Source organism: Bubalus bubalis, chromosome X (genome assembly GCF_019923935.1).
Source record: "Bubalus bubalis isolate 160015118507 breed Murrah chromosome X, NDDB_SH_1, whole genome shotgun sequence".
Taxonomy (NCBI): domain Eukaryota; kingdom Metazoa; phylum Chordata; class Mammalia; order Artiodactyla; family Bovidae; genus Bubalus; species Bubalus bubalis.
Genome location: NC_059181.1, coordinates 121891038 through 121918530, shown reverse-complemented (window position 1 = coordinate 121918530; position 27493 = coordinate 121891038). Strand labels below are relative to the sequence as shown.

The 27493-nt window shown below is 39.1% G+C and overlaps 1 protein-coding gene across 7 annotated transcripts in view; it reads left to right on the top strand.

The window, feature by feature from the left end:
- Positions 1 to 22253, top strand: part of LOC102396428 (transmembrane 9 superfamily member 2) — an 89218-nt gene extending 66965 nt beyond the window's left edge. For 4 of the 7 annotated variants that reach the window (XM_025276146.3, XM_044936668.2, XM_025276147.3 and 1 more), the window contains one exon: positions 21700 to 22251. In XM_025276146.3, coding sequence (XP_025131931.1) covers positions 21700 to 21767 — 68 coding nt within the window. In that variant the 3' untranslated portion in view covers positions 21768 to 22251. Of the gene's footprint in view, positions 1 to 21699 lie in introns of all 7 variants that reach the window. The other 3 variants (XM_044936669.2, XM_044936667.2, XM_025276145.3) reach the window with 3 other exon arrangements.
- The last annotated feature ends 5240 nt before the right edge of the window (positions 22254 to 27493 follow it).

Sequence of the window (27493 nt, the reverse complement as noted above, 5' to 3'; positions counted from 1 at the left end):
CCGATTCTTTTTATTTTTATTTTTAAACTTTACAATATTGTATTAGTTTTGCCAAATATCAAAATGAACCCGCCACAGGTATACATGTGTTCCCCATCCTGAACCCCCCTCCCTCCTCCCTCCTCATACCATCCCTCTGGGTCGTCCCAGTGCACCCACATTCTTATCTCTATCCCCCAGCCTCTGGAAACCACCAATCTATTCCCTGTATCTATGAGCTTGGTGTTTTATTTTTTTAAGATTCCACATGTAAGTGAGAGCATGCAGTATTTCTCTTTGTCTAACTTATTTCACTTAGCATAATGCCCTCAAAGTCCATCCATGTTGTCACAAAAAGCAGGATTTTTTTCTATTTATCACTGAATAATATTCCATTGTATGCATATACCACATTTTCTTTATCCATTTATACATCAGCAGACACTTAGGTTGTTTTTATAATTTGGCTACTATAAATGACACTGCAGTGAACATGGTATATGTGGTTTTTGTTTTTTTTTTTTCAAGTAAGTGTTTTCATTTTCTTTGGATAAATACCCAGAAGTCGAATTTCTGGATCATATGGTAATTCTATTTTTAATTTTTTTAGGAACCTCCATACCATTTTCCATAGTGGCTCTACCAATGTATATTCCTATCAACAGTGCACAGGGTCCCCTTTTCTCCACATCCTCCCTAAAACTTTTTATTTCTTGTGTTTTTGATAATTGTCATTCTAACAGGTGTGAGATGGTATCTCATTGTGGTTTTGATTTGCATTTCCCTGATGATTAGTGCTACTGAGCATCTTTTCATGTACTTTTTGGCCTTCTGTATGTCTTCTTTGGAAAAATGTCTATTCAGATCTTCTGCCCACTTTTTGGTAATAAATTTCATATATCTATAGTAACAGGGGGAGAAGGAAATGGCAACCCACTCCAGTATTCTTGCCTAGAGAATCCCATGGACATAGGAGCCTGGTGGGCTGTTGTCCATAGGGTCGCACAAAGTTGGACATGACTGAAGCGACTTAGCATGCATGCATGCATTGGAGAAGGAAATGGCAACCCACTCTAGTATTCTTGCCTGGAGAATCCCAGGGACAGAGGAGCCTGGTGGGCTGCCGTCTATGGGGTCACACAGAGTCAGACACGACTGAAGTGACTTAGCAGCAGCAGCATAGTAACAAGCCTAAAATCTTTCTGGAGGGTGTATATATTTTTTCCTTTCCGGTTTTATTCAGATTTTTTATTGAGGTATAGCTGACGTACAGCTCTGTATAAGTTTCAGGTATACAGCATAATTATTGACTTTCATGCATCATGAAATGATGACCACAGTGGGTTCAATGAACATTTATCATCTCATATAGATACAAAATTAACAAAATAGAAAATTTTTTTCTTCTGCTGAGAACTTTTAGGATTTACTCTTAACAACTTTCATATATAATGTACAACAGTATTAATTACACTTACCATGTTGTATATTATATTCCTAATCCTTATTTATTTTATAACTGAAACTTTGTATCTTTTTTTTAAATTTTATTTTTAAACTTTACATAATTGTATTAGTTTTGCCAAATATCAAAATGAATCCGCCACAGGTATACATGTGTTCCCCATCCTGAACCCTCCTCCCTCCTCCCTCCCCATACCATCCCTCTGGGTCGTCCCAGTGCACCAGCCCCAAGCATCCAATATCGTGCATTGAACCTGGACTGGCAACTCGTTTCATACATGATATTTTACATGTTTCAATGCCATTCTCCCAAATCTTCCCACCCTCTCCCTCTCCCACAGAGTCCATAAGACTGTTCTATACATCAGTGTCTCTTTTGCTGTTTCGTACACAGGGTTATTGTTACCATCTTTCTAAATTCCATATATATGCGTTAGTATACTGTATTGGTGTTTTTCTTTCTGGCTTACTTCAGTCTGTATAACAGGCTCCAGTTTCATCCACCTCATTAGAATTGATTCAAATGTGTTCTTTTTAATGGCTGAGTAATACTCCATTGTGTGTATATACCATAGCTTTCTTATCCATTCATCTGCTCATGAACATCTAGGTTGCTTCCATGTCCTGGCTATTATAAACAGTGCTGCAATGAACATTGGGGTACACGTGTCTCTTTCCCTTCTGGTTTCCTCAGTGTGTATGCCCAGCAGTGGGATTGCTGGGTCATATGGCTGTTCTATTTCCAGTTTTTTAAGGAATCTCCACACTGTTCCCCATAGTGGCTGTACTAGTTTGCATTCCCACCAACAGTGTAAGAGGGTTCCCTTTTCTCCACACCCTCTCCAGCATTTATTACTTGTAGACTTTTGGATCACAGCCATTCTGACTGGTGTGAAATGGTACCTCATAGTGGTTTTGATTTGCATTTCTCTGATAATGAGTGATGTTGAGCATCTTTTCATGTGTGTGTTAGCCATCTGTATGTCTTCTTTGGAGAAATGTCTGTTTAGTTCTTTGGCCCATTTTTTGATTGGGTCATTTATTTTTCTGGAGTTGAGCTGTAGGAGTTGCTTGTATATTCTCGAGATTAGTTATTTGTCAGTTGCTTCATTTGCTATTATCTTCTCCCATTCTGAAGGCCGTCTTTTCACCTTGCTAATAGTTTCCTTTGATGTGCAGAAGCTTTTAAGTTTAATTAGGTCCCATTTGTTTATTTTTGCTTTTATTTCCAATATTCTGGGAGGTGGGTCATAGAGGATCCTGCTGTGATGTATGTCAGAGAGTGTTTTGCCAATGTTCTCCTCTAGGAGTTTTATAGTTTCTGGTCTTACGTTTAGATCTTTAATCCATTTTGAGTTTATTTTTGTGTATGGTGTTAGAAAGTGTTCTAGTTTCATTCTTTTACAAGTGGTTGACCAGATTTCCCAGCACAACTTGTTAAAGAGATTGTCTTTAATCCATAGTATATTCTTGCCTCCTTTGTCAAAGATAAGGTGTCCATATGTGCGTGGATTTATCTCTGGTCTTTCTATTTTGTTCCATTGATCTATATTTCTGTCTTTGTGCCAGTACCATACTGTCTTGGTAACTGTGGCTTTGTAGTAGAGCCTGAAGTCAGGGAGGTTGATTCCTCCAGTTCCATTCTTCTTTCTCAAGATCGCTTTGGCTATTCGAGGTTTTTTGTATTTCCATACAAATTGTGAAATTATTTGTTCTAGCTCTGTGAAGAATACTGTTGGTAGCTTGATAGGGATTGCATTGAATCGATAGATTGCTTTGGGTAGTATACTCATTTTCACTATATTGATTCTTCCAATCCATGAACATGGTATATTTCTCCATCTGTTAGTGTCCTCTTTGATTTCTTTCACCAGTGTTTTATAGTTTTCTATATATAGGTCTTTAGTTTCTTTAGGTAGATATATTCCTAAGTATTTTATTCTTTCCGTTGCAATGGTGAATGGAATTGTTTCCTTAATTTCTCTTTCTGTTTTCTCATTATTAGTGTATAGGAATGCAAGGGATTTCTGTGTGTTGATTTTATATCCTGCAACTTTACTATAGTCATTGATTAGTTCTAGTAATTTTCTGGTGGAATCTTTAGGGTTTTCTATGTAGAGGATCATGTCATCTGCAAACAGTGAGAGCTTTACTTCTTCTTTTCCAATTTGGATTCCTTTTATTTCTTTTTCTGCTCTGATTGCTATGGCCAAAACTTCCAAAACTATGTTGAATAGTAATGGTGAAAGTGGGCACCCTTGTCTTGTTCCTGACTTTAGAGGAAATGCTTTCAATTTTTCACCATTGAGGATAATGTTTGCTGTGGGTTTGTCATATATAGCTTTTATTATGTTGAGGTATGTTCCTTCTATTCCTGCTTTCTGGAGAGTTTTTATCATAAATGGATGTTGAATTTTGTCAAAGGCTTTCTCTGCATCTATTGAGATAATCATATGGTTTTTATTTTTCAATTTGTTAATGTGGTGTATTATATTGATTGATTTGTGGATATTGAAGAATCCTTGCATCTCTGGGATAAAGCCCACTTGGTCATGGTGTATGATCTTTTTAATGTGTTGTTGGATTCTGATTGCTAGAATTTTGTTAAGGATTTTTGCATCTGTGTTCATCAGTGATATTGGCCTGTAGTTTTCTTTTTTTGTGGGATCTTTGTCAGGTTTTGGTATTAGGGTGATGATGGCCTCATAGAATGAGTTTGGAAGTCTACCATCTTCTGCAATTTTCTGGAAGAGTTTGAGCAGGATAGGTGTTAGCTCTTCTCTAAATTTTTGGTAGAATTCAGCTGTGAAGCCGTCTGGACCTGGGCTTTTGTTTGCTGGAAGATTTTTGATTACAGTTTCAGTTTCCGTGCTTGTGATGGGTCTGTTAAGATTTTCTATTTCTTCCCGGTCGAGTTTTGGAAAGTTGTACTTTTCTAAGAATTTGTCCATTTCTTCCTCGTTGTCCATTTTATTGGCATATAATTGTTGATAGTACTCTCTTATGATCCTTTGTATTTCTGTGTCGTCTGTTGTGATCTCTCCATTTTCATTTCTAATTTTATTGATTTGATTCTTCTCCCTTTGTTTCTTGATGAGTCTGGCTAATGGTTTGTCAATTTTATTTATCCTTTCAAAAAACCAGCTTTTGGCTTTGTTGATTTTTGCTATGATCTCTTTTGTTTCTTTTGCATTTATTTCTGCTCTAAGTTTTAAGACTTCTTTCCTTCTACTAACCCTGGGGTTCTTCATTTCTTCCTTTTCTAGTTGCTTTAGGTGTAGAGTTAGGTTATTTATTTGACTTTTTTCTTGTTTCTTGAGGTGTGCCTGTATTGCTATGTACTTTCCCCTTAGGACTGCTTTTACCGTGTCCCACAGGTTTTGGGTTGTTGTGTTTTCATTTTCATTCGTTTCTATGCAAATTTTGATTTCTTTTTTGATTTCTTCTGTGATTTGTTGGTTATTCAGCAGCGTGTTGTTCAGCCTCCATATGTTGCAATTTTTAATAGTTTTTCTCCTGTAATGGACATCTAATCTTACTGCATTGTGGTCAGAAAAGATGCTTGGAATGATTTCTATTTTTTTGAATTTACCAAGGCTAGCTTTATGGCCCAGGATGTGATCTATCCTGGAGAAGGTTCCATGTGCACTTGAGAAAAAGGTGAAATTCATTGTTTTGGGGTGAAATGTCCTATAGATATCAATTAGGTCTAACTGGTCTATTGTATTGTTTAAAGTTTGTGTTTCCTTGTTAATTTTCTGTTTAGTTGATCTATCCATAGGTGTGAGTGGGGTATTAAAGTCTCCCACTATTATTGTGTTATTGTTAATTTCTCCTTTCATACTTGTTAGCATTTGTCTTACATACTGCGGTGCTCCCGTGTTGGGTGCATATATATTTATAATTGTTATATCTTCTTCTTGGATTGATCCTTTGATCATTATGTAGTGACCTTCTTTGTCTCTTTTCACAGCCTTTGTTTTAAAGTCTATTTTATCTGATATGAGTAGCACTACTCCTGCTTTCTTTTGGTCCCTATTTGCATGGAAAATCTTTTTCCAGCCCTTCACTTTCAGTCTGTATGTGTCCCCTGTTTTGAGGTGGGTCTCTTGTAGACAACATATGTAGGGGTCTTGTTTTTGTATCCATTCAGCCAGTCTTTGTCTTTGGTTGGGGCATTCAACCCATTTACATTTAAGGTAATTACTGATAAGTATGACCCCGTTGCCATTTACTTTATTGTTTTTGGTTCGAATTTATATACCGTTTTTGTGTTTCCTGTCTAGAGAATATCCTTTAGTATTTGTTGGAGAGCTGGTTTGGTGGTGCAGAATTCTCTCAGCTTTTGCTTGTCTGAAAAGCTTTTGATTTCTCCTTCATCCTTGAATGAGATCCTTGCTGGGTACAATAATCTGGGCTGTAGGTTATTTTCTTTCATCATTTTAAGTATGTCTTGCCATTCCCTCCTGGCTTGAAGAGTTTCTATTGAAAGATCAGCTGTTACCCTTATGGGTATTCCCTTGTGTGTTATTTGTTGTTTTTCCCTTGCTGCTTTTAATATTTGTTCTTTGTGTTTGATCTTTGTTAATTTGATTAATATGTGTCTTGGGGTGTTTCGCCTTGGGTTTATCCTGTTTGGGACTCTCTGGGTTTCTTGGACTTGGGTGATTATTTCCTTCCCCATTTTAGGGAAGTTTTCAACTATTATCTCCTCAAGTATTTTCTCATGGTCTTTCTTTTTGTCTTCTTCTTCTGGGACCCCTATGATTCAAATGTTGTAGCATTTAATATTGTCCTGGAGGTCTCTGAGATTGTCCTCATTTCTTTTAATTCGTTTTTCTTTTATCCTCTCTGATTCATTTATTTCTACCATTCTATCTTCTAATTCACTAATCCTATCTTCTGCCTCTGTTATTCTACTATTTGTTGCCTCCAGAGTGTCTTTAATTTCACTTATTGCATTATTCATTATATATTGACTCTTTTTTATTTCTTCTAAGTCCTTGTTAAACCTTTCTTGCATCTTCTCAATCCTTGCCTCCAGGCTATTTATCTGTGATTCCATTTTAATTTCAAGATTTTGGATCAATTTCACTATCATTATTCGGAATTCTTTATCAGGTAGATTCCCTATCTCTTCCTCTTTTGTTTGGTTTGGTGGGCATTTATCCTGTTCCTTTATCTGCTGGGTATTCCTCTGTCTCTTCATCTTGTTTAAATTGCTGAGTTTGGGGTGTCCTTTCTGTATTCTGGCAGTTTGTGGAGTTCTCTTTATTGTGGCGTTTCCTCGCTGTGTGTGGGTTTGTACAGGTGGCTTGTCAAGGTTTCCTGGTTAGGGAAGCTTGTGTCGATGTTCTGGTGGATGGAGCTGTATTTCTTCTCTCTGGAGTGTAATGAAATGTCCAGTAATGAGTTATGAGATGTCTATGGTTTTGGGGTGACTTTGGGCAGCCTGTATCTTGAAGCTTAGGGCTGTGTTCCTTTGTTGCTGGAGAATTTGCTTGGTATGTCTTGCCCTGGAACTTGTTGGCCCTTGTGTGGTGCTTGGTTTCAGTGTCGGTATGGAGGCGTTTGATGAGCTCCTGTCAATTAATGTGCTTGGAGTCAGGAGTTCCCTGGAGTCAGGGTTTGGACTTAAGCCTCCTACTTCCAGTTATCGGTCTTATTTTTACAGTAGTTTCAAAATTTCTCCTTCTATACAGCACCATTGATAAAACAGCTATGTTAAAGATGAAAAGTTTCTCTACTGTGAGGGTCACTCAGAGAGGTTCACAGCGTTACATGGAGAAGAGAAGAGGGAGGAGGGAGTTAGAGGTGACCCAAATGGGATGAGGTGGAATCAATAGTGGAGAGAGTGGGCTAGCCAGTAGTCACTTCCTTATGTGCACTCCACAACTGGACCGCTCAGAGATGTTCACGGAGTTATACAGAGAAGAGAAGAAGGAGGCAGGAGACAGAGGTGGCCAGAAGGATAAAAGGGGGAAATGAAAAGGAGGGAGACAGATCCAGCCAGTAATCAGTTCCCTAAGTGTTCTCCACCGTCTGGAACACACAGAAATTCACAGAGTTGGGTAGAGTAGAGAGGGGTTAGGGAGGAGATACAGGCGACCTGGTGGAGAAAACGGAGAGTCCAAAGGGAGAGAGAGCAGTCAAGCCAGTAATCTCGCTCCCTAGTGAAAAATGGGTCCTGAAGATTGGGTTCTTAAAGGTACAAAATTGGTAACAAATACATAAAAGCAAAAATTAAAAATCTAGAGTTTGGAATTTCAAAAATACGATGTTAATGAAAAGAAGAAGGAAAAGAAAGAGAAAAAACGAACAAAGAAAAACAAACAAGGTCGCGAAAATTATAAAGAAACTACAGGTACAAAATTGATAACTAATACCAAAAAGCAAAAATTAAAAATCTAGAGTAGAGTTTGGAATTTCAAAAATACAACGTTAAAAAAAAGAAGAAGAAAAATAAAGAGAGAAAACAAACAAACCAACAAAAACAATGTCGCAAAAATTATAAAGAAAATACAGGTACAAAATTGATATCAAATACCAAAAAGCATAAATTAAAACTCTTGAGTAGAGTTTGGAATTGCAGATACACGATGTTATATAAAGGAAGAAGAGAAAGAAACAGAGGAAAAAAAAAAGTCACAGAAATTATAAAAAGAACTATAGGTACAAAATTGATAACATATACCAAAAGGCTAAAATTAAAAATCTAGAGTAGAGTTTGGAATTTCAAAAATACAATGTAAAAGAAAAGAAGAAAAAGAAAAAAAAAACAAAACACGGTCAAAAAATTATAAAATATATATATGAAGTTTGCTGAAGAAGAAAAAAAATAGGGTCTTTTTTTTTTTTCAAAGTAATAGCTTATAAAAGTGAAAATTAAAGGACAATAGAGGACTTAAAATTAAAAAAAAAAATTTAAAAAAAAAAGAAAGAAAGATTGATCGTAAAAATAGTAAAAATATATCTAGGTCTTTCTCTGGTTTTGTTGTGAGTATTGTGGGTTCAGTCCATTTTTGGCTAGTTCCTTGGTCTGACTTATATTTCTCAAGATCTATAGGCCCCTTCCTATGTAGTCTGTAGTAACCACAGGGTTTTAATCTATGGCCTGTAGCTTCCAAGGCGTTTCCCTCTGTTATAGCTTCTTCTGTTTGCTGGTCTCTTCAGTGTCTGGTTTCCGCCCTGACACAAAGGGGACGGTGGAGGACACTTTTTTTTTTTTTTTTAATTTAGGCTCACTTGTTCAGTTGCGCTGTGGGGAGGGAGGAAGGGAGGGATGCTGCAAACAAATAACACTGGCGTGCGCTCGCAGTGCCTCAGCCACACTGGGTCTGCCCCCGCTCACGGCGCGTGTAGCCTCCCTGCCCACACTGCTCGGGCTCTAGGTTGTTCCGCCGGGAACAATCAGAGGCCGGCCCTGGGCTGGCCTCCCAGGTCCAAGCCGCTCAGGTTCAGGCACTTGGGTAATCCCCAGAGGCGCAGACTCGGTTGGGCCTGAGTTTTGTGCTCTTCCCAGATCCTAGCAGCTCAGGTGATGAGGTGTTTGGCGGGCGCCAATGCTGCGACTTATCACCTCCCCACCACTTGGTTATCTGGGTGTAAAACCGGCACACCTTCTCAGGCAGATGTTGACCGTCCAGACCCCCAAGAAGTTTTAGTTACCAAAGAAGCCTGCTTACAGTTTTATAGATAGTGTCTCTCTGGGGCTGCAATTGCCCCCTTCCGGCTCTGGCTGCCTGTCACCGGAGGGGGAAGGTCTGCAGCCGGGGCCTGGCGGTGTCTTAGGTTAGGGCTGGCTTTTCGCGTGGTAGATATCCCACAGTCTGGTTTGCTAGCCCAAATTATTTCGCTCAGATAGCACTCAGGACATTCGGGCCAGATTCTTACTCTAAGCGACGCACCCCGCGCCGCACTTCCCTGCCCAGCCCCCGCTTGCTAATGGTGTGTGCAGGCGTCTGCGCTGCTTCTCCACTGGGAGAATTACCGTAGGGCTCGCAATCTGCGATTTTTAATTGTTTATTTATTTTTTCTCCCTTTTATGTTGCCCTCTGTGCTTCCAAAGCTTGGCACAGATTCGTCAGTGAGAAGGTTTCCTGGTGTTCAGAAACTTCTCTCTTTTTAAGACTCCCTTCCCGGGACGGAACTCCGTTCCTCCCTCTTTTGTCTCTTTTTTGTCTTTTATATTTTTTCCTACCTCCTTTCGAAGAGTTGGGTTGCTTTTCTGGGTGCCTGATGTCCTCTGCCGGCATTCAGAAGTTGTTTTGTGGAATTTACTCGACGTTTAAATGTTCTTTTGATGAATTTGTGGGGGAGAAAGTGTTCTCCCCATCCTACTCCTCCGCCATCTTGGCTCCTCCTAAAACTTTGTATCTTTTGACTGCCTTCAACCAATTCCTCTTCCCCTACCCCTCACATCTGCTGCTGCTGCTGCTAAGTCACGTCAGTCATGTCCGACTCTGTGCAACCCCATAGACAGCAGCTCACCAGGCTCCCCCGTCCCTGGGATTCTCCAGGCAAGAACACTGGAGTGGGTTGCCATTTCCTTCTCCAAGGCATGAAAGTGAAAAGTGAAAAGTGAAAGTGAAGTCGCTCAGTCATGTCCGACTCTTAGCGACCCCATGAACTGCAGCCTACCAGGCTCCTCCGCCCATGGGATTTTCCAGGTGAGAGTACTGGAGTGGGTTGCCATTGCCTTCTCCCACACATCTAGTAACTACAAATCTGATCTCTTTTTCTATGAATTTGTTTCTTTCTTTGTTGAAATATAATTGACCTACAACACTATGTTAGTTCTTGATATACAGCATAGTGATTTGATATTTCTGTCCATTTCAAAATGATCACCATGATAAGTCTAGCTACCATCTGTCACCATACAAAGATATTGCATAATCATTGACTATATTCCCCATACTGTACAATTCATCCCATGACTTCTTTATTTTGTAGCTGGGATTTTGTATCTCTTAATTTCCCTCACCTTTTTCACTCCTCCCCCCTACTCCCTACCTCCAGCAACCACCTGTTTGTTCTCTAAATCCATGACTCTTTTCTATTTTGTTATGTTTGTTCAATTGTTCTGTGTTTTAGATTCCATGTACAGTATTTGTTTTTCTCTGTCTGACTTCTTTTACTTAGCATAATACCCTGTGGGTCCATCTATGTTGTCCCAAATGGTCAAATGACAAGATTTCATTCTTTTTTAATGTCTGAGAGAGATATATATATAATATATGTGTATTATGTATATATATCTATGTTATATATATTATGTATATATATGTATCTGCACACACATATACCACATCCTGTTTATTGATTCATCTATTGATAAACACTTAGGTTGCTTCCATATCTTGGCTGTTGTAAATGATGCTTCAGTGAGCATAGGGGTTCATATAGCTTGAATTAGTGTTTTTGTATTCTTCAGATATGGAGAAGGCAATGGCACCCCACTCCAGTGTTCTTGCCTGGAGAATCCCAGGGATGGGGGAGCCTGGTGGGCTGCCGTCTATGGGGTCACACAGAGTAGGACACGACTGAAGTGACTTAGCAGCAGCATTCTTCAGATAAATACTCAGGAGTGGAATTGCTGGATCTTGTGGTAAATCTATTTTCAATTTTTTAAGAATCTGCATAGTGTTTCCATAGTGGCTGCACCAGTTTACATTCCTACCATGTAGAAGGGTTCCTATTTTTGCACACCCTCTCCAGCATTTGTTATTTGTAGACTTTTTAATGATGGTCATTCTGACAGTTGTGAGGTTATACTTCATTGTAGTTTTGATTTTTTAAATTAATTTTTATTGGAGAATAGTTGATTTGCAATGTTGTATTAGTTTCAGGTGTACAGCAAAGTGAATCAGTTATACATACATATATATCCCCTCTTTTTTAGACTTTTCCCCTATATAGGTGCTATTACAGAGTATTGAGTAGAGTTCCCTGTAATATACAGTAGGTCCTTATTAGTTAACCTATTTTGTATATAATAGTGTGTATATGTCAATCCCAATCTTCCAGTTTATTTCCCTCCACCCCCTGGTAAGCATAAATTTATTTTCTACATCTGTGTCTCTTTCTGTTTTGTAGATAAGTTTATTTCTTCCCCTTTTTTTTAAGATTCCACATATAAGTGATATCATGTGATATTTGTTGTTCTCTGACTTCTTCACTCAGTATGACAATCTCTAGGTCCATCTATGTTGCTGCATATGGCATTATTTCATTCTTTGTTATAGTTGAATAATATTCCGTTGTATATATAGTACCACATCTTCTTTATCCATTCATCATTTATGGGCACTTCGGTTGTTTCTATGTCTCGGCTACTGTAAATAGTGCTGCAATGAACATTGGGGTGCTTATATCTTTTTGAATTATGGTTTCTCCAGATATATGATATATGTCCAGGAGTGGGATTGCAGGATCATATGGTAGCTCTATTTTTAGTTTTTTAAGGAACCTCCATACTGTTCTCCATAGTGGCTGTACCAGTTTATATTCCCAGCAACAGTATAGGAGGGTCCCTTTACTCCATACCCTCTCTAGCATTTATTATTTATAGACTTTTTGATGATGGTCATTCTGACTGGTGTGAGGTGATTCCTCTTTGTAGTTTTGATTTGCATTTCTCTAATCATTAGTGATGTTGAGAATCTTTTCATGGGCCTCTTGGCCATCTTTATGTCTTCTTTGGAGCAATGACTATTTAGATCTTCTGCCCATTTTTTTTTGGATTGGGTGTTTTTTTTTTTTAATATATTGAGCTGCATGAACTATTAGTATATTTTGGAGATGGCATATGAGCCCTTAAGAGCCAAACTTCAGTTTGTATCAGCTGCTTGGGTCTCATGGGTGTGAGCCCCATGGTTTTTCAAAACCAGATGTCTGGAGAGTTTATTTCTCAGGTGCCAGTCTTAAACGTTGGAGTGCCTGATGTAGGGCATGAACCCTTTGGTCCTCAGAAAGAAGCTCCAGGTTTTGGATTCCCTCCCAATTGTGTATCACCATGCTGGATTTGGGGTTTATGGTGAGATCATTGTCCCAGCCTTTCCTACCCACCATGATGTAGTTTCCCCTCTCATTTGTCCTATGTGAAGATGTTGCTATGCCAGGTTTTTTTCAGAGGAATTTGTTTCATATATTGCTGTAGGTTTGGTGTGTCTATGGGAGGAGGTGAGTTTAGGATCTTCCTATGTCCCTGTCTTGAATCAGAGCAAATTAGTTTTCATGGCGGGAGGTGGGGAGAGGAAAAGAGATCTCCATATCTATTTTAAAATTAAATCATGAAAAACCCCCAAAGTAAATCCTGGTTGTCGTTTATATCAGGAAAAAATTTTAAAATCGTGAAGTGTGCTTTTGACATCCATTTTCTACAACTGTTCTTTAAGAACCCCTTTCTGCCTAAGACTCTTGAATGGCATCTCTATATTCCATTTCACCATTATATTTTGAGGTTCACAGCAGGAAGCAAGGCTTATTGCCTCTGCTCATGGTGTTTCACTTTTGAGGAAGACATTCTTAATGAAATAATTAGTCTTGAGAATATAGATGTACACAAAAGTACAGTTCTTAATTGCTGATTACTCTTTCTTGCTACAGGCAGATCTTTCTGAGAGTGAATTTTTTTAAATGAGAACTTTAAAATTAGCAATATCTACTCGTGTGTAAAATATACTGAAGAGTTTTACACTGCTGCTGCTGCTGCTAAGTCGCTTCAGTCATGTCTGACTCTGTGTGACCCCATAGATGGCAGCCCACTAGGCTCCCCCATCCCTGGGATTCTCCAGGCAAGAACACTGGAGTGGGTTGCCATTTCCTTCTCCAATGCATGAAAGTGAAAAGTGAAAGGGAAGTCGCTCAGTCATGTCCAACTCCCAGCGACCCCATGGACTGCAGCCTACCAGGCCCCTCCATCCACGGGATTTTCCAGGCAAGAGTACTGGAGTGGGGTGCCATTGCCTTCTCCGAGAGTTTTACACTAACTTAGAATAATTATGCATTCATCTGAAGTTCTTCCTTGTGGTCACCACATTCCTCTTTGGTACTTGAATTCATCCATGGCATCATAATGGAAGTATAGGACCTCATAGCTATCACTTTTCAATATTGAGTATGTTCCTATATATCCTTTATATTTGCCACTTTTATGGCTGTTTAATCTGTTGAGAAGATTACTTAACTGTTTCTTCACTGTTGACTACCCCCACCGCCTTCCCCCCGCCGACTTTGAATTATTTCCTTAGGATAGTCTGTGAAATGGGATGACAGGGTCAAAAAGCATAAATATTCTTATGGCTCTTTATGCTTTTCTGGCATCAGCAGAGTTGTATTGTTTTCCCTACAGCCTCGGCTGGCATTGAGTATTATTTTAACAGAAACAATAACCAACCCCCCACCAAAATGGTTTTGTTTCTTGTTAGCTCAGTATGTCTAAAATGGCACCCCATTGTTTTCTTCCTCTCAGTTTTTGAGGCAAAGGAAATGATGTGCATTGTGGCTGGTGTTCCTCTACTCAATTTTCAGTACATAGCACACTAACAGATGTGTAAATAACATTTTGAAATAGAATTCAAAGAACAGGCAGAAGGATAAGCCACACTATACCAATAATGTCACCAAAGGGTACCAGGAGGGAAATGTTACATTGTAGAGACAAAGATAAACTTCAGTTCAAGTTGGGTGACTTGTCCCAAATCCTAACTAGTTTCAGTATAACTAGTTTAACCAGCTGTTAAGAAACCAGCTATTAAAGAAACGAACTCTATGCATGACCAAGTAGGCTGTGATATCTTCTAATTTGATCACTTTACTCAGATCTCTAATGGAGATTGATGGTTGGCACATATGTGGATACTTGATCTTGATTGGAGGATAGTGAATTTTTTTAATTTGCATCAAGTTCTCTTTTTGATATCAACAAATGAGTTAAAGTCTTAAAATTAATTGAAATAATGTATCTCTAGTTTGATATAATAGATATAAGATCAGAATAACCAATTCAGATCTAATGCTTAAGATTCGTTCTCCTAAAGTTTAACTGCTATGTTCTATTATGATGGTTTAATATAAATCCTGGTTGGCATTATCATTGGGTAGTAAATTAAACATTTTATATAAATGTTTGCATTTAGCCACAGTCTGTTTTTCTTGAGCAGTGGTTTTCAACCAGGGACAAATTTATCCCCTTATAGGACATTTAGCAATATCTGGAGACAGTTTTGATTGTCACGACTGGGATGGGAGGATGCTAATGACATCTAGTGGGTAGAGGCCAAGGATAGTGCTAAACATCCTAGGATGTATAACAAAGAATTATCTGGCCCAAAATGTTAATAGTACTGTAAGAAATACTATTTTTGAACCTCACTTTTACTTGGGAGTTAATGCTATTTTCCAAATATAGTTTTGTTCATCTCAAGAGAACATGTTTAGAATTAGAGATGCTGAATCAACAGTCACTGTGCAGTGATTGAAGCCAGTGTGATGCAAAGAGTTTCTAAGACCCAGAAGTATCAGCCAAGTTCAGAGTGCTTTTCTGTTGACTTTCTCACTAAGTGTCTATGCTTTAAATATATTTTTATTAATTAAAAGGAGCAAATAAAGTTCAGTATATTTTGAGAGTGTCTACTGTATAATATTTTTGTCACTAAATTGAAGTGAAAAATGTTCTCACATAGTGCATGATGAAATAAACTATACTGAAGGAAAAGTCTAATTATCTTAATATACAAATATTAGCTATAGTGGTCTTTTTGTGCTTTGTTATACCAAATTGTCTCTGTCTTATTAAAAATTTAAATTCTAAAGGACAAAAGATCAGAAAGGAATAAAGATGTATTAATGCTAATTGTTAAGCAGCCAACAAATATTTATTAAACTTTTTATGGGCTTGGCAAGGTGCTTACAGCAAATATGAAAACATAAGATATAATACTATTTATTTCTTATTGAGTCAATTATGTGTCAACTATTAACATACATTTATCTCAATTTTCACCTAATTGTCTAACTATTATGAGGTGTAACTCATATTACTCCTATTGCATGGATGAGGAACTGAGGTCCAGAGAGATTAAGTGACTTGTTCAGGGTCACTTAGCTAGCTTAATCTGGGAGCTATGATTCATTCAAATCCTGGTTGGTCTGACTCCACTGTTTATTCTCTTAAACACAACTCTCCACATCCTCCTTAAGAAAGAGGTACTTTCTTTAAGCTAGGGCCAAACAAACCACCAAATGATGCCTGTGAAATCTCCTCTGTGGCCTTCTGTTAGATCTGGTGGACTTCCTGTAATTGGGAGAATGAAGACAGGCACATGTACCTAAAGCCATAAAACATCACCCTCAGGGACAGATAATGATAACAGCCCATTCCAAGTCTTTTTCATGCTCTTTCAACCCTTCCAGCCCTTCTTAAAAAAATAAAGGCACATCCTTCCAATTTTTCCACATTATTCTAGAATACAGGGAGTCAAGGCCAGTATAATCTTTGGGATAATTCTATTACCTCTTCAATCCCAGCTCATTTTTATTTCGGCTTATATTTATGGACCAAAATGCCGGGTACTATTGGAATGAACAGGACACAGTGTTCTCTATTTTCAAGAATATTGAAAACCTCAAGGTCTTAACATTTTTTCCCAGTACAGGTAGTTACAGACCTATTCTAACTCTGGGCCCTGTGGTAGCTAGTATTCTTCTAGTTTCAAGCATCATGCTAAAAATTTCAAAGGAAGGGACGTATTCCTTTTCCCTGTGCTCAGTTGCTAAGTCGTGTCCGACTCTTTGAGGCCCCATGGACTGTAGCCCGCCAGGCTCCTCTGTCTGTGGAATTCTCCAGGCAAGAATACTGGAGTGGGTAGCCATTCCCTTCTCCAGGAGATCTTCCTGACCCATGGATCAAACCCTCGTCTCCTGCACTGCAGGCATTCTTTACCACTGAGCCACCAGGGAAACCCAAGCATTTAATAAATAACAGCTATTGTCATTATTATAATCATCATCGTCATTGTCTTGGTCATGAAGGTATTTGTTCATATCTCTGGCTAAACTAAACCAACTAAAACCAATAAATCTGATGCCCAGGGCCTATCCCAAAGCTTCTGAATCAGAATCCTTGCTTATCTGTATTTTTAATTGCTTAACAAGTTTGTGATACTCTCCAGGGTTTAAGTACCTTTGCTATGGGAAGCTATTTAAAGTTTATAAGTAGGGGCTGGGCAATCAAATTTGTGTTTTGGAAATATCACAATCACTCTGACAGAGTGGAGAATTGATTTGAGAGGGAGACTGGCCATAAAGACAAGCCAAGAGAGATAGTTTTGTAGATGAGAGATTTAGTGAGTATGACTTAAGACCCAATGGCTATGGAGATGGACAGGTGGAGGGAGGGGATGGATTCAGAAGATTCCCATAAAAAAGCAACACCAATCATGTTCTAGAAGTGATAATAAAGTTTTTAGAGAAAAGATCATAGGAAGCATTATTTTATTATTGATAGAGCATTGAGCTTGGAAAGTAAGCATAAATTAATCAAGGAATCAGTGAAAACTACATTTACCATCTCTGATTTTTATTTTTATAAGTTATACAATTATGCAAATGTGAGTATAAAATATGTTTATAAATTATATTAAATTGTCTCTATTAAGAGTTTCTGCAGTAAACACAGAAACAAAAAATGTCACAGGTTACCAATTGAGAGGGGAAAAGTGGTTGTATTCTGTATCACGGTAAGTATTCAGTTGAAGAAAAGAAGAATTTATGAGAGTGATCCACTGCCCACTGGGCCATGAAGGCAGGTGAAAAGAAGTATTTAAGTAAGAATGTAAAATAAAATATTTGCACTTCAAAAAAAATTCCAAGTTGGAATTGGAAGGTCTTGGTGACTGATAAAATATGAAAGTGAGAAAGACTGGAGTCAAGGGTCCTTTCCAAGTCTCTGACTGTGACCTCTATATAAGCAGCAATATGTTGATTAGCCCCTGACATTGTTCCCCACCAGAGGTCCCCCCGCTACTTTTTTACATTTTGACCACACCTCACAGCACGCAGGATCTGAGTTCCCCCTCTTGGGATCAAACCTGCACCCCCTGCAGTGGAAGTGAGAAGTCTTAACCACTGGACTGCCAGGGAAGTCCCTGAGCCACTTTTTCTATCCTTTACATTACCTGGCAAGTGCCAGGCCCAGAGAAAGTGTTTACTGAAAACTGAATCAAATATGGCTGAAGAGAGTCAAGGTCCCTAAGACCTTTGCTCCAAACAAGCTTTCTCTTTATTCTTCTGTGCAATGGCTCTATTCCAATGTTAGGAAAATCTTTTCTGCATGTCTTAGTCACAGGTGCCAATTCTCAAATTAATATATATTGGAATTTAGTCCCTGCAGTAGCTGTGGAAAGCCTCTTTAAAGGTTTGTTTATATTGAATAGAATGTGATAGACTTTCAAAATGTTTTATTTAGCTAGTTTCTTCTTCTTTTTCAAGTGTACATGAAGACTTTGGGAAGGCCCTGGAGGAAATGTGTATTGGATGCCAGTCCTAGATCAGGCTGTGAATTTTGTTTTTCTCATTGTAGAATTGCATTTAGGGAAAGGATGGGGGAAAATGAGCTTCTCTGCTTGTCTTGGACTGCCTCATTCAAGATCCGGTAGTTGGTTTGTCTTTTTGTAATGTGTCTCCTGACCTAATGAGAAAAGGTTATGAAGTTTAGAAAGAAACTAGGACATTTCTAGTACTGGTTTAGTACTTTCTCTGTCCTGGGACAAATGTAGGCAAAGACATCAAAGATATAATACTTCTCCCTTTTTGTCCCATCTCCCTTTTTCTATCCTTAAGTCTTAGTACCAGCAATTGAGTTGTAGAAAATTTTTTAAAATTTCTCCAGATCCTTTGTTGTTGTTATTGAGTCACTCAGTTGTATCTGACTCTTTGCAATTCCATGGACTGTAGCCTGCCAGGGTCCTCTGTCCATAGGATTCTCCAGGCAAGAATACTGGAGTGGGTTGTCATTTCCTCCTCCAGGGGATCTTCCCGACCCAGGGATTGAATCCGTGTCTCTTGCATCTCCTGTATTGGCAGGCAGATTCTTTACCACTGAGCCACCTGGGAAGCCTGCTCTTTTACATTGCTTTTAACTTGTGTGGTTCAATGGCCCTTAGAAATTTCCACACCTTTCTTAATATTTAATGTTTGTTTACAAAGAAGGAAGGAAGAAAAAGAAAGAAAGGAAGGAAGGAAACATTGAAGGAAGGAAGACAGATAGGCTAGCCCAGAGGTTCTGAACCCTGGTTTCATAGTAGCAGGACCTGGGGAGATTTAAAAAATCTTGACATTCAGGCTGCATCTCAACCAGTTAAGTAGCATAGCTGAGGGTGTGACCCAGACAATAGTATTTGTTAAATCTTCCCAGGTGATTCCAGGCTACAGTTGATATTGAGGAGTTAAGTCGAATAAATCCCAAGTGAACATACTTTTCAACCCCAGATCAGAACATCAGTGATTGATCAGAACATCATTTCTTGAGTGCCTATTTTGACAGACACTCCAATGTATTTTGTCCTTTTTGCCTCAGGTCAAGCCTATTGGGTGGGTGGGAGTATGATTCCTTTTCAGTTATGAGGAACAAAGGAGAAAGGTAGCTTGTTCTACATCACCCAGCTAAACGTCTGCGTGACTCTAAAGTCCAGATTCTTTAGCTCAGTCAGCTCTCAGAACAGTGTGAGGGCTGATGAATTTTTGTGTTTTGGGTAGGACACATTTTGGTATTTTAAGTAGAGCATCAAAAAGTTGAGAATTCATAGACATTTTCATAATTTATGGGACTAATATGCAGCAAATGGAAATCAGGAGTGTTTTAGATTCAGAGACATATGTTATCTCATGAACCTTTGAAGTTGTTGGATTCAGAAAAGGGAGACAAAAGTAGGAAAAGGTATTATCATCCCCATTTTTCAGCTTAGAAAACTGAGGGTTGGCAAGACTCGCACTTGCCTAAGATCAACAAATAACCAACAGAGGACATTTGTGTCCCTCTAGAGCCCATAATCTTATCACTATACCATGTGTGTGTTCAGTTGCTCAGTCATGTCCGACTCTTTGCAACCCCATGGACTGCAGCATGCCAGGCTTCCCTGTCCTTCGCTATCTCCTGGAGTTTGCTCAGATTCATGTCCATTAAGTTGGTGATGCCATCCAACCATCTCATCCTCTGTTGCGCCCTCTCCTCCTGCCTTCAATCTTTCCCAGCATCAGGGTCTTTTCCAATGAGTCGACTCTTCTCATCAGGTGGCCAAAGTGTTGGAGCTTCAGCATCAGTCCTTCCAATGAATATTCAGGACTGATTTCCTTTAGGATTGACTGGTTTGATACCCTATTAACTGACAAGGAGCTGTAAAGAGTGGGAGGGAAGTGGCATGATGGTATATAGGATGGAAAGTTATTCTAAATTTAGAAATTGGCATAGAAAAATGTAACAAATCCTGCCTAAAGCTTTCTGTGATCTTGCTGTTAAGATATTTTCCTAGATGGTTGACTTGTCTTATGGTGCCCCACTTAGACTATGGGATTTGATCTTATTAGATCAAAATCTTATTAGAATTTTCTTCAATTAAGTCATTGAACATTAAGGTCATTTGAAAATTTATTTTTATAGTATGAACATCAATGGAATTCTATGTTAAAGAAAAATTTGTCCATAATCATGTCACTCTAAAATAGGAAAGTATCTTCTTTCATTTATGCTGTGCTCTAGTCTACGCGTTTAAAGCTTATGTAATGTTCTCATAGGTGTGATAACCTGGAAGTTGTTTAAGACCTGGCTTTTTTCACCTAATACCATATCATAAAGATTGCCCCAGGACTTCCCTGGTGGCACAGTGGATAAGAATCCACCTTCCAGTGCAGGGGACACGAATTTGATCCCTGACTGAGGACGATTCCACATGCCTCTGATGAACTAAGCCCCCGTGCCACAACTCCTGAGCCAGTGCTCTAAAGCCTGTGAGCCACAACTCCTGAGCCCACAAGCCCTCGAGCCTGTGCTCCACAATAAGAGAAGCCACTGCAGTGAGAAACCCGCACATCGCAATGAAGATTAGTGACAGCCTAAGCAAAGCAACGAAGACCTAATGTAGCCAAAAGTAAAATAAATAAATGTTATTAAAAAAGATAGGCCCATGCTGCTTTATATATCTTTATATTTGTCATTTTTAAATAAAAAAATTAAACTAATCAACTAATTTGGCTGCGCTGGTCTTAGTTGTGGCACATGGAATCTTTTTTTTTTTTTTTTTAAATTGCTGTATACAAACTCTTAGTTGCAGCACGTGGGATCTAGTTCCCTGACCAGGGATCAAACCGTGGCCCCCTGCATGGGGCGCTCAGAGTCCCAGCCACTGGACCACCAGGGAAGTCTCTATTTGACATTTCTGCTGCCTCTCTTATTTCATCTTAGTCCATCATTTGGGGGCATTTGGTTTGTTTGTAGTTTTGCAATATTATAAATCAGTATTATGAACATTTTTTGCATGACATTCTTTTCTCTATAGGATCATTTTTTTAGGATAAATCCCCAGAGATGGGATGTTTCTCAAGCTTAATAATATAAAACTTTCATTTAGAAAACTAATATATGCTCTGATTATATAAGTAAATAGATTACTCCTGCTTTTAAAAAAATTATTTATTTGGCTGCGCCAGGTCTTGGTTGTGGTACACAGGATCTTTAGTTGCCACACGTGAACTCTTGCGGCATGTGTAATCTAGTTCCCTGACTAGAGATCGAACCCGGGCCCCCTACAGTGGGAAGCGGAGTCTTAGCCACTGGACCACGAAGGAAGTCCCAAGATTATTCCTGATTTTGCTATGCATAATGATAATGGTTATTTACATTTTCCAAGTTGAAGCAAGTTATACAAAGTTTATTGTGTTAGAAAAGTAGCCTTGGACCTTTTTGTATCCATTTTGAAATAGAGAACTTAAGCTACTTGTTTTTTGCTTTGGTTAGAGACCTGCAGTGTTCAATCAAATGGATTCTCACACCCCTTTGCAGGTGACTGCCTCCAGCCCTGCTGCTGATCCTCTTTGCTCAGCAAGAGAGCCTGGTGATTTTTATTGGATAAAGTACAGGTCTTGAGATGCAGAGAATCAGTACTCCATCTCCAAACTGACATGCTTTGCATTTTTGAGAAAGCTATTTTGATTTTCTATAATGTCTGGTTAACAAAGATCTTTCTCATTTTGTTTCAGGAACTGTTGGATTTTTTTCCTGTTTTATTTTTATTTCTAAAATCTACAGCGTGGTGAAAGTGGATTAAAGAATCCCGCCAAAGGTTTCAAGGCACATCACCCTTGCCTTTGAATATGTATCTGTATCTTATATGAACATCTACAGAGATACATATGCTTCCAGTTGCATGCTTTTAAATATATATCAATTAAAAAATCTCACTGTCTGGCCTCAGTTTGTGTAATACAAAATGCGACTGTATGGGAGAAAAATCAAGGTGGCAAGTAGGTTTATTCTAAGTACTATTTTCCTGAAATGATACCATAAAAGGGTATTTAATTTAAAACAATCAGAGCAAGGGAGGTACTTTTTCTTAATTTAAGTACATTGGCTTTTCAGTTGAGAAGGTTTTTTCCCCTTCTTTTTCTTCCTCATCTGTTCAGAACATCAGAACTATTGTCAAATAAATGTTAGGTAAAATGTGACATTTTCCAACTTAAGTTGATTGTACAAACAATATTACACCTTTGTATCTGGGTGATCACTTAAAAATATCCATTGGTTTAGCATACAGAGTTTATGAAATACCAGATACTATTGTCTTATTACTCAATTAAATCTGTACATTCGTGGTTATTTAGTTGCCTGTTGTTTTTGCTTGCTGCCCTTGGAGAATGTGCTGAGAGTGTGTAAGCTTGACTTAGTTGTGTGTAGATAACAAATCTTTGAAGTCAGTTCTCTTGGATTTATTTGCTCCTATTAGACAATAGTCAGGTGTCACAACTCCCTAAATATTGGGAATTTGTATTGCAAATATTCTTTGAGCTTGCAGTTTCAGGGGAGATGGCATGAAATTCATACATTGTTTTGTGATAAATATTATTGATAAATATTTGTCTTATTGAGATAAACATTTAAAAACCATCTATACATACCCTTCAATTCATGAATGTTCTCAAAGTCGCCCTCAAGCTGAGGAATACATGTTGATGTGTGCAGGGATCAAAGAGGTGGTGTGGCTCTTGAAGGAGAGTCTGGAATGAAGAGGGACAAGGTCAGAGAATTGCATTCTGAAAGAGAGTAGGAGAGGGAGGAAGAGCTGACTAGTTGCATTGGGGAAGAAGAAACTCATTTGGTCGCCTGTAGTAGGCCTTCTTCTATATTGGAAGGAGCAGGGTTGTGACTGGGGCCTGGAGCAGACTGAGGGGAGGAGTGCCTACAGACGGTCAAAGTTGTCTCTTGACAGTGGGATTTTCAGATCCTCTTAGCCCTCTTGCATTCAGTCTCATAATCGAAAGCTGACCCCTAAACCCTGCCTGAGAGGAAGAGCTGTTATGAGGAGATGCCTTGGAACCAGGCCCCTTCTCCTGTAAATACTCTGCACTAAGCATTGTTCCAGCTTCAGGGGACTCAGCTCCTACCAGGTTTGCTGCCTGATAGTTTTATCTGAGCTCACTTGCTTGCACTGGTAGCTTGTTAGAAGGTATTAATAAAAGTATTTCTATAGCAGGAGAAGGTCACTGCCTGGTGGGCATTCACAGATCAAGGTTAAAGGTGACTGACTGTGTGAATAAGGCAGCCATCTTTTAACATCTTGAAATACAGCGTGTAGGTAAGTATTCAATTTAATTTTGGAGTGAAAATGGAGAAGGGAGGGCACTTTCTTTTGATTGAAATGGGCATGGATAGCTCCCTGAACCTCTGTAGGGCTGCTTCAGAGGTACAAGGAGCAGCTCCTTATACCACCACTGATAAGATTTGGAGAAGAAGGGCTACCAGTAGGTCAAGCACCTGGACTTGAGAGGAACTAGTAGACTCTTTAAGTTTTAGACATATTTGTTTGTCTCATCTGTGCCCCGTGTTTTCATGTCATGGTTGGTGTTAGAGGCAGACCCATTTTCTTAAACTGGGGCTTGAGGGAACACGGTCCTGCCTCTTGTTACATAAACCCTGGTGAGTTAGAGCTAGATTGTGTGTGTGGGGGGGGTGGTGGTGGTGGTGAGAATGGTCTGTGTGTGGCTTAATTGTGCCAAGGGAGGTGTCCTGCTCATGAGTAGCAGGACAGCAGGGCCAGGAGCCCAGTGGGGGTGATCCAGGTGCTGGGCAGTACTGTTTCTTAAAGCCTATTCACCCCTACCCTGCAACTTCATGGCCTTTGGAATAAGGCTGGCATTCGGGAGCCCCACAAGCCATCTGGCCCCATTTTTCCACTCTGACCACCCACCCTCAGTTTGCCATTTTTAAAAAATTTTATATGAGATTATAGTTTTTTAAAAATATTTATTTTATTCGGCTGAACTGGGTCTTGGGGCTTCCCAGGTGGCTTAGTGGTAAAGAGTCAGCCTGCCAATGCAGGAGACGTGGGTTCAGTTCCTGGGTCGGGAAGATCACCTGTTGGAGGAAATAGCAACTCCAGTATTCTTGGCTCGGAAATTCCATGAACAGAGGAGCCTGGTGGGCTACAGTCCATGGGGTCACAAAAGAGCTGGACATGACTGAGCGACTAAACAACAAACAGCCAGGTCTTAGTTGCAGCATATGAAATCTAGTTCCCTGATGAGAGATCGAAGTCGGGCCCCCTGCATTTGGGAGGGTAGAGTCGTAACCACTGGACCACCGAGGAAGTCCCTATATGAGAGAATAGTTGATTTACAATGTTGTGTTAGTTTCAGGTGTACCAGAAAGTGAATCAGGTATGCGTACACATATATCCACTCTTTTAGATTCTTTTCCCATATATGTTAGAACAGAGCATTGAGTAGAGTTTTCTGTGCTATACAGCAGGTCCTTGTTGGTTATGTATTTTATATGTAGTAGTGTGTATTTGTTAATCGCAAACTCCTAATTAATCCCTCCTCCCACCTTTCCCGTTTGGTGACCATAAGTTTATTTTTGAAATCTGACCACTCTCACTTTGGGAGGGCTAAGCAGATTCCCCTCTTCCAGCAAGCCCCTGAAGACCACTCCCCCTCCCACTGCATATTCCTTATATTGGAAAAACAATGCAAAAATATTGGAGCCCACATATTTCATTCTACCATGTACTCTGATTAGTTTCTCCCCTGTCTCCTCTGTTCAACCAAAAGAGAAGGGATGGAGAACTGGTTATGTGTCTCCCTCCTTTATGTTTTTCCCATGGAGCTCGGAACAATAACCAGATACACATTAAAATTAGACTTTATTTAGCATATTTAAGAAGAATATACCAAGGACAGATTAACAGCACCTATTTAAGAAACACAAACATTATTTAATAATATTTAGTTAAACCACAAACATCAATCTCTCTGCATTCCCCAAGCAGGAGTCCATTATTCCTGTCCAGCAAGAACATGCGCTGTAACCATTTTAGAAAGGATCCAATTGAAGTCAACCAATATATGAAACCTTGTCCTTGGGCAGAGTCTCTGAGACTCCTGATCTGTGTAACAGTATTGATGTATGAATTTGATTGGGGTGTGAAGGGGTTTCTCTTCTTGCTGGGGGGAGGAGGATTAAGTCCACCCATTTTGTGCACCTGAAGGTAAGCTGTGCCAGTGGGAACTTGGCCCCAGGATTGTAGTTTGGCAATCCTTTGAAAAGGCACTTTTAAATTGCAAATACTTTTTGAAAAGGAAAAGGAAAAATTCAAATTCAAAATACTAAAGAAAACTGTTTATTGACTGAATGCATTTTCCTCCTGCTTTCAGTCTCAAAAACAGCACATAAAATTTGGTATTAAAAGGCAGTTTTAGAAATTATTCAATATATATATATAGCTTTTAGTTTTACTATTTTTATTCTTAAAATATAATGAACTCATCTCATAGTTCTCTTTTCTTGTCTGATGCAAATGCTGCTGCTATATGATTGTAATTCTCAAACATCTTAGCTGCGACTCCCGGAGGAGTCCCACTACTTCTTTATCTATTTACCCATCTAAGCTCTTCTCAGGCAATCAATCAAAGAAAAAAAAAACAGAGCAGCCTTTTTCTGGTTTGTGGTACTGCTCTGGGAGGGGAGAGATGGTCACAATATAGATCTGCTCAATGCAAACTGTCAGTTCACAGTCAGGTACTGGTTGGATCTTGAGAGTACATCATTCTTTCCATCCTGCTAACAGGATTCCAATAGCCTGTCCTGGGGTCTTTGCTTTGTAAGGATGAAAGGATTGTCTTTTTCATTTTGCGTTCTATACAATGAATGGAAAACAGGCGTGCCAGTGCCAAGCGTGTCGTTGAACTGCCAGCGAGAACTTCAGCCAAGATGATTAAGTCGCCATAATGACCAACTGTACCAGAATCAGTCCTCACCTGTCGTATACTGTACCAGGGATTTAAGAAATGAAAGGCACCACTTCCTGCCACTCCACCTTGGAGCCTCTTCTACATCCTGTAGTATACACTTTAAAAAGAAAACTTTAAACACAAATATACTATGTTCTACTTTGGAAACTGACCAAGGTGTGGATCACAAATAGAATTGTGCATGCATTTGATTCACTAACTTTACATGGACGCACTACCCATTTTTGAGGGTGACACAATCTATAGACACGTACAGTCTAATATCTAGCACCTTATCTCCAATAACACATATTTTATATACAGTAATAGCTTACATTTAGAAGAATTACTACAGAACGGAATACACCACTGAAACGGACAAAAATACCAAAAGTTTTAACATCAAAGTTGTAGCACAGATGAAGGGGTGGGGAATCCACTCAACTTTGAAGCACCAAACTGAAACCAATCTTGTTTTTGCGTGTATTTTAGAACAAGAGAGATCCAGGAAGGAATTCTCGGCCATAGCAAACCTCTTGTGAGTGTACAAGTTACTGTGTTTTCCCCTTGGTGTGTAGACATTGAGACAGGTGAGCTTTGAGAGGCAGTGATGAAAATACTTGACAACTATTGGCAACCTTCACTGACCTTGAGGATTCTTACTCTACTTTTTAACAAAGAGCAATGAACTTTAGTTGTGAATTTTAGCTTCCTTCAGTCAGCAGTGCTGCTTTTAGCAGAAGACTGCTGTAAGCAAGTTGGGCCTTTGCCTTAGAGGAAGAGATTGTAAGTAACTGCAAAAAATTTATGACAAGGGTCTCTCTCCTTTTTTGACTTCTAAGCTATGATCTGTTGTTTGTGGCTCACTGCTTTTGTCTCCTCATGCCTCAACTTGGAAGGGCTTTGAGAGGGGCCAGGAGCACCTGTCTGGCCCATAGAGAAGGAGAGACAGAGATAAGGACCGAGAGGGTTAAAAGCCATGACTGACCAGATTTTCTCTCCTTATCTTGGTGACTGGCTCACAGCCACCTGTTCCTTTAATCGTTTGTCTGCTCTAGAGGGAAAAGACATTTTGCTTAGAGAAGCCTCTCCTGATAGCACAAGGGTTTGTCTTAAAGAAGAATACAATAAAAAAGATATTATGAGAGGAAAACACTTCTTTTGATTTTTTTTTCCCCTCAAAATCTGGGAGAGGGCAGTTATGAGAAAAAAAAAATACAGTCCACAAGTTGACATTGGTACTCTCTTTGTTTGATCTTAACGACCTCTGAGGGTTTTATTTTGGAGCATTCAAATGACCAGATGATGCATAATATTTCTCTTCCAAATGGTATATTTCAGATAGTTTTAAGAGCATTTTGGCAAAGTCTAAAAAGAAAGTGTAGTTTAATCTTACATGTTACTCTTTAGGTAGTATGAAAAAATCTTTTGAAGTAACTTTACCTAGCTTAATTGGCTCATTATGTAGAAAATAAGGCAGTATCAGGCACCTTACAATTTTATAGGTAATTTTTCTAGTGTTTTTCTTTTTTTGCTGAAATAATTGGAC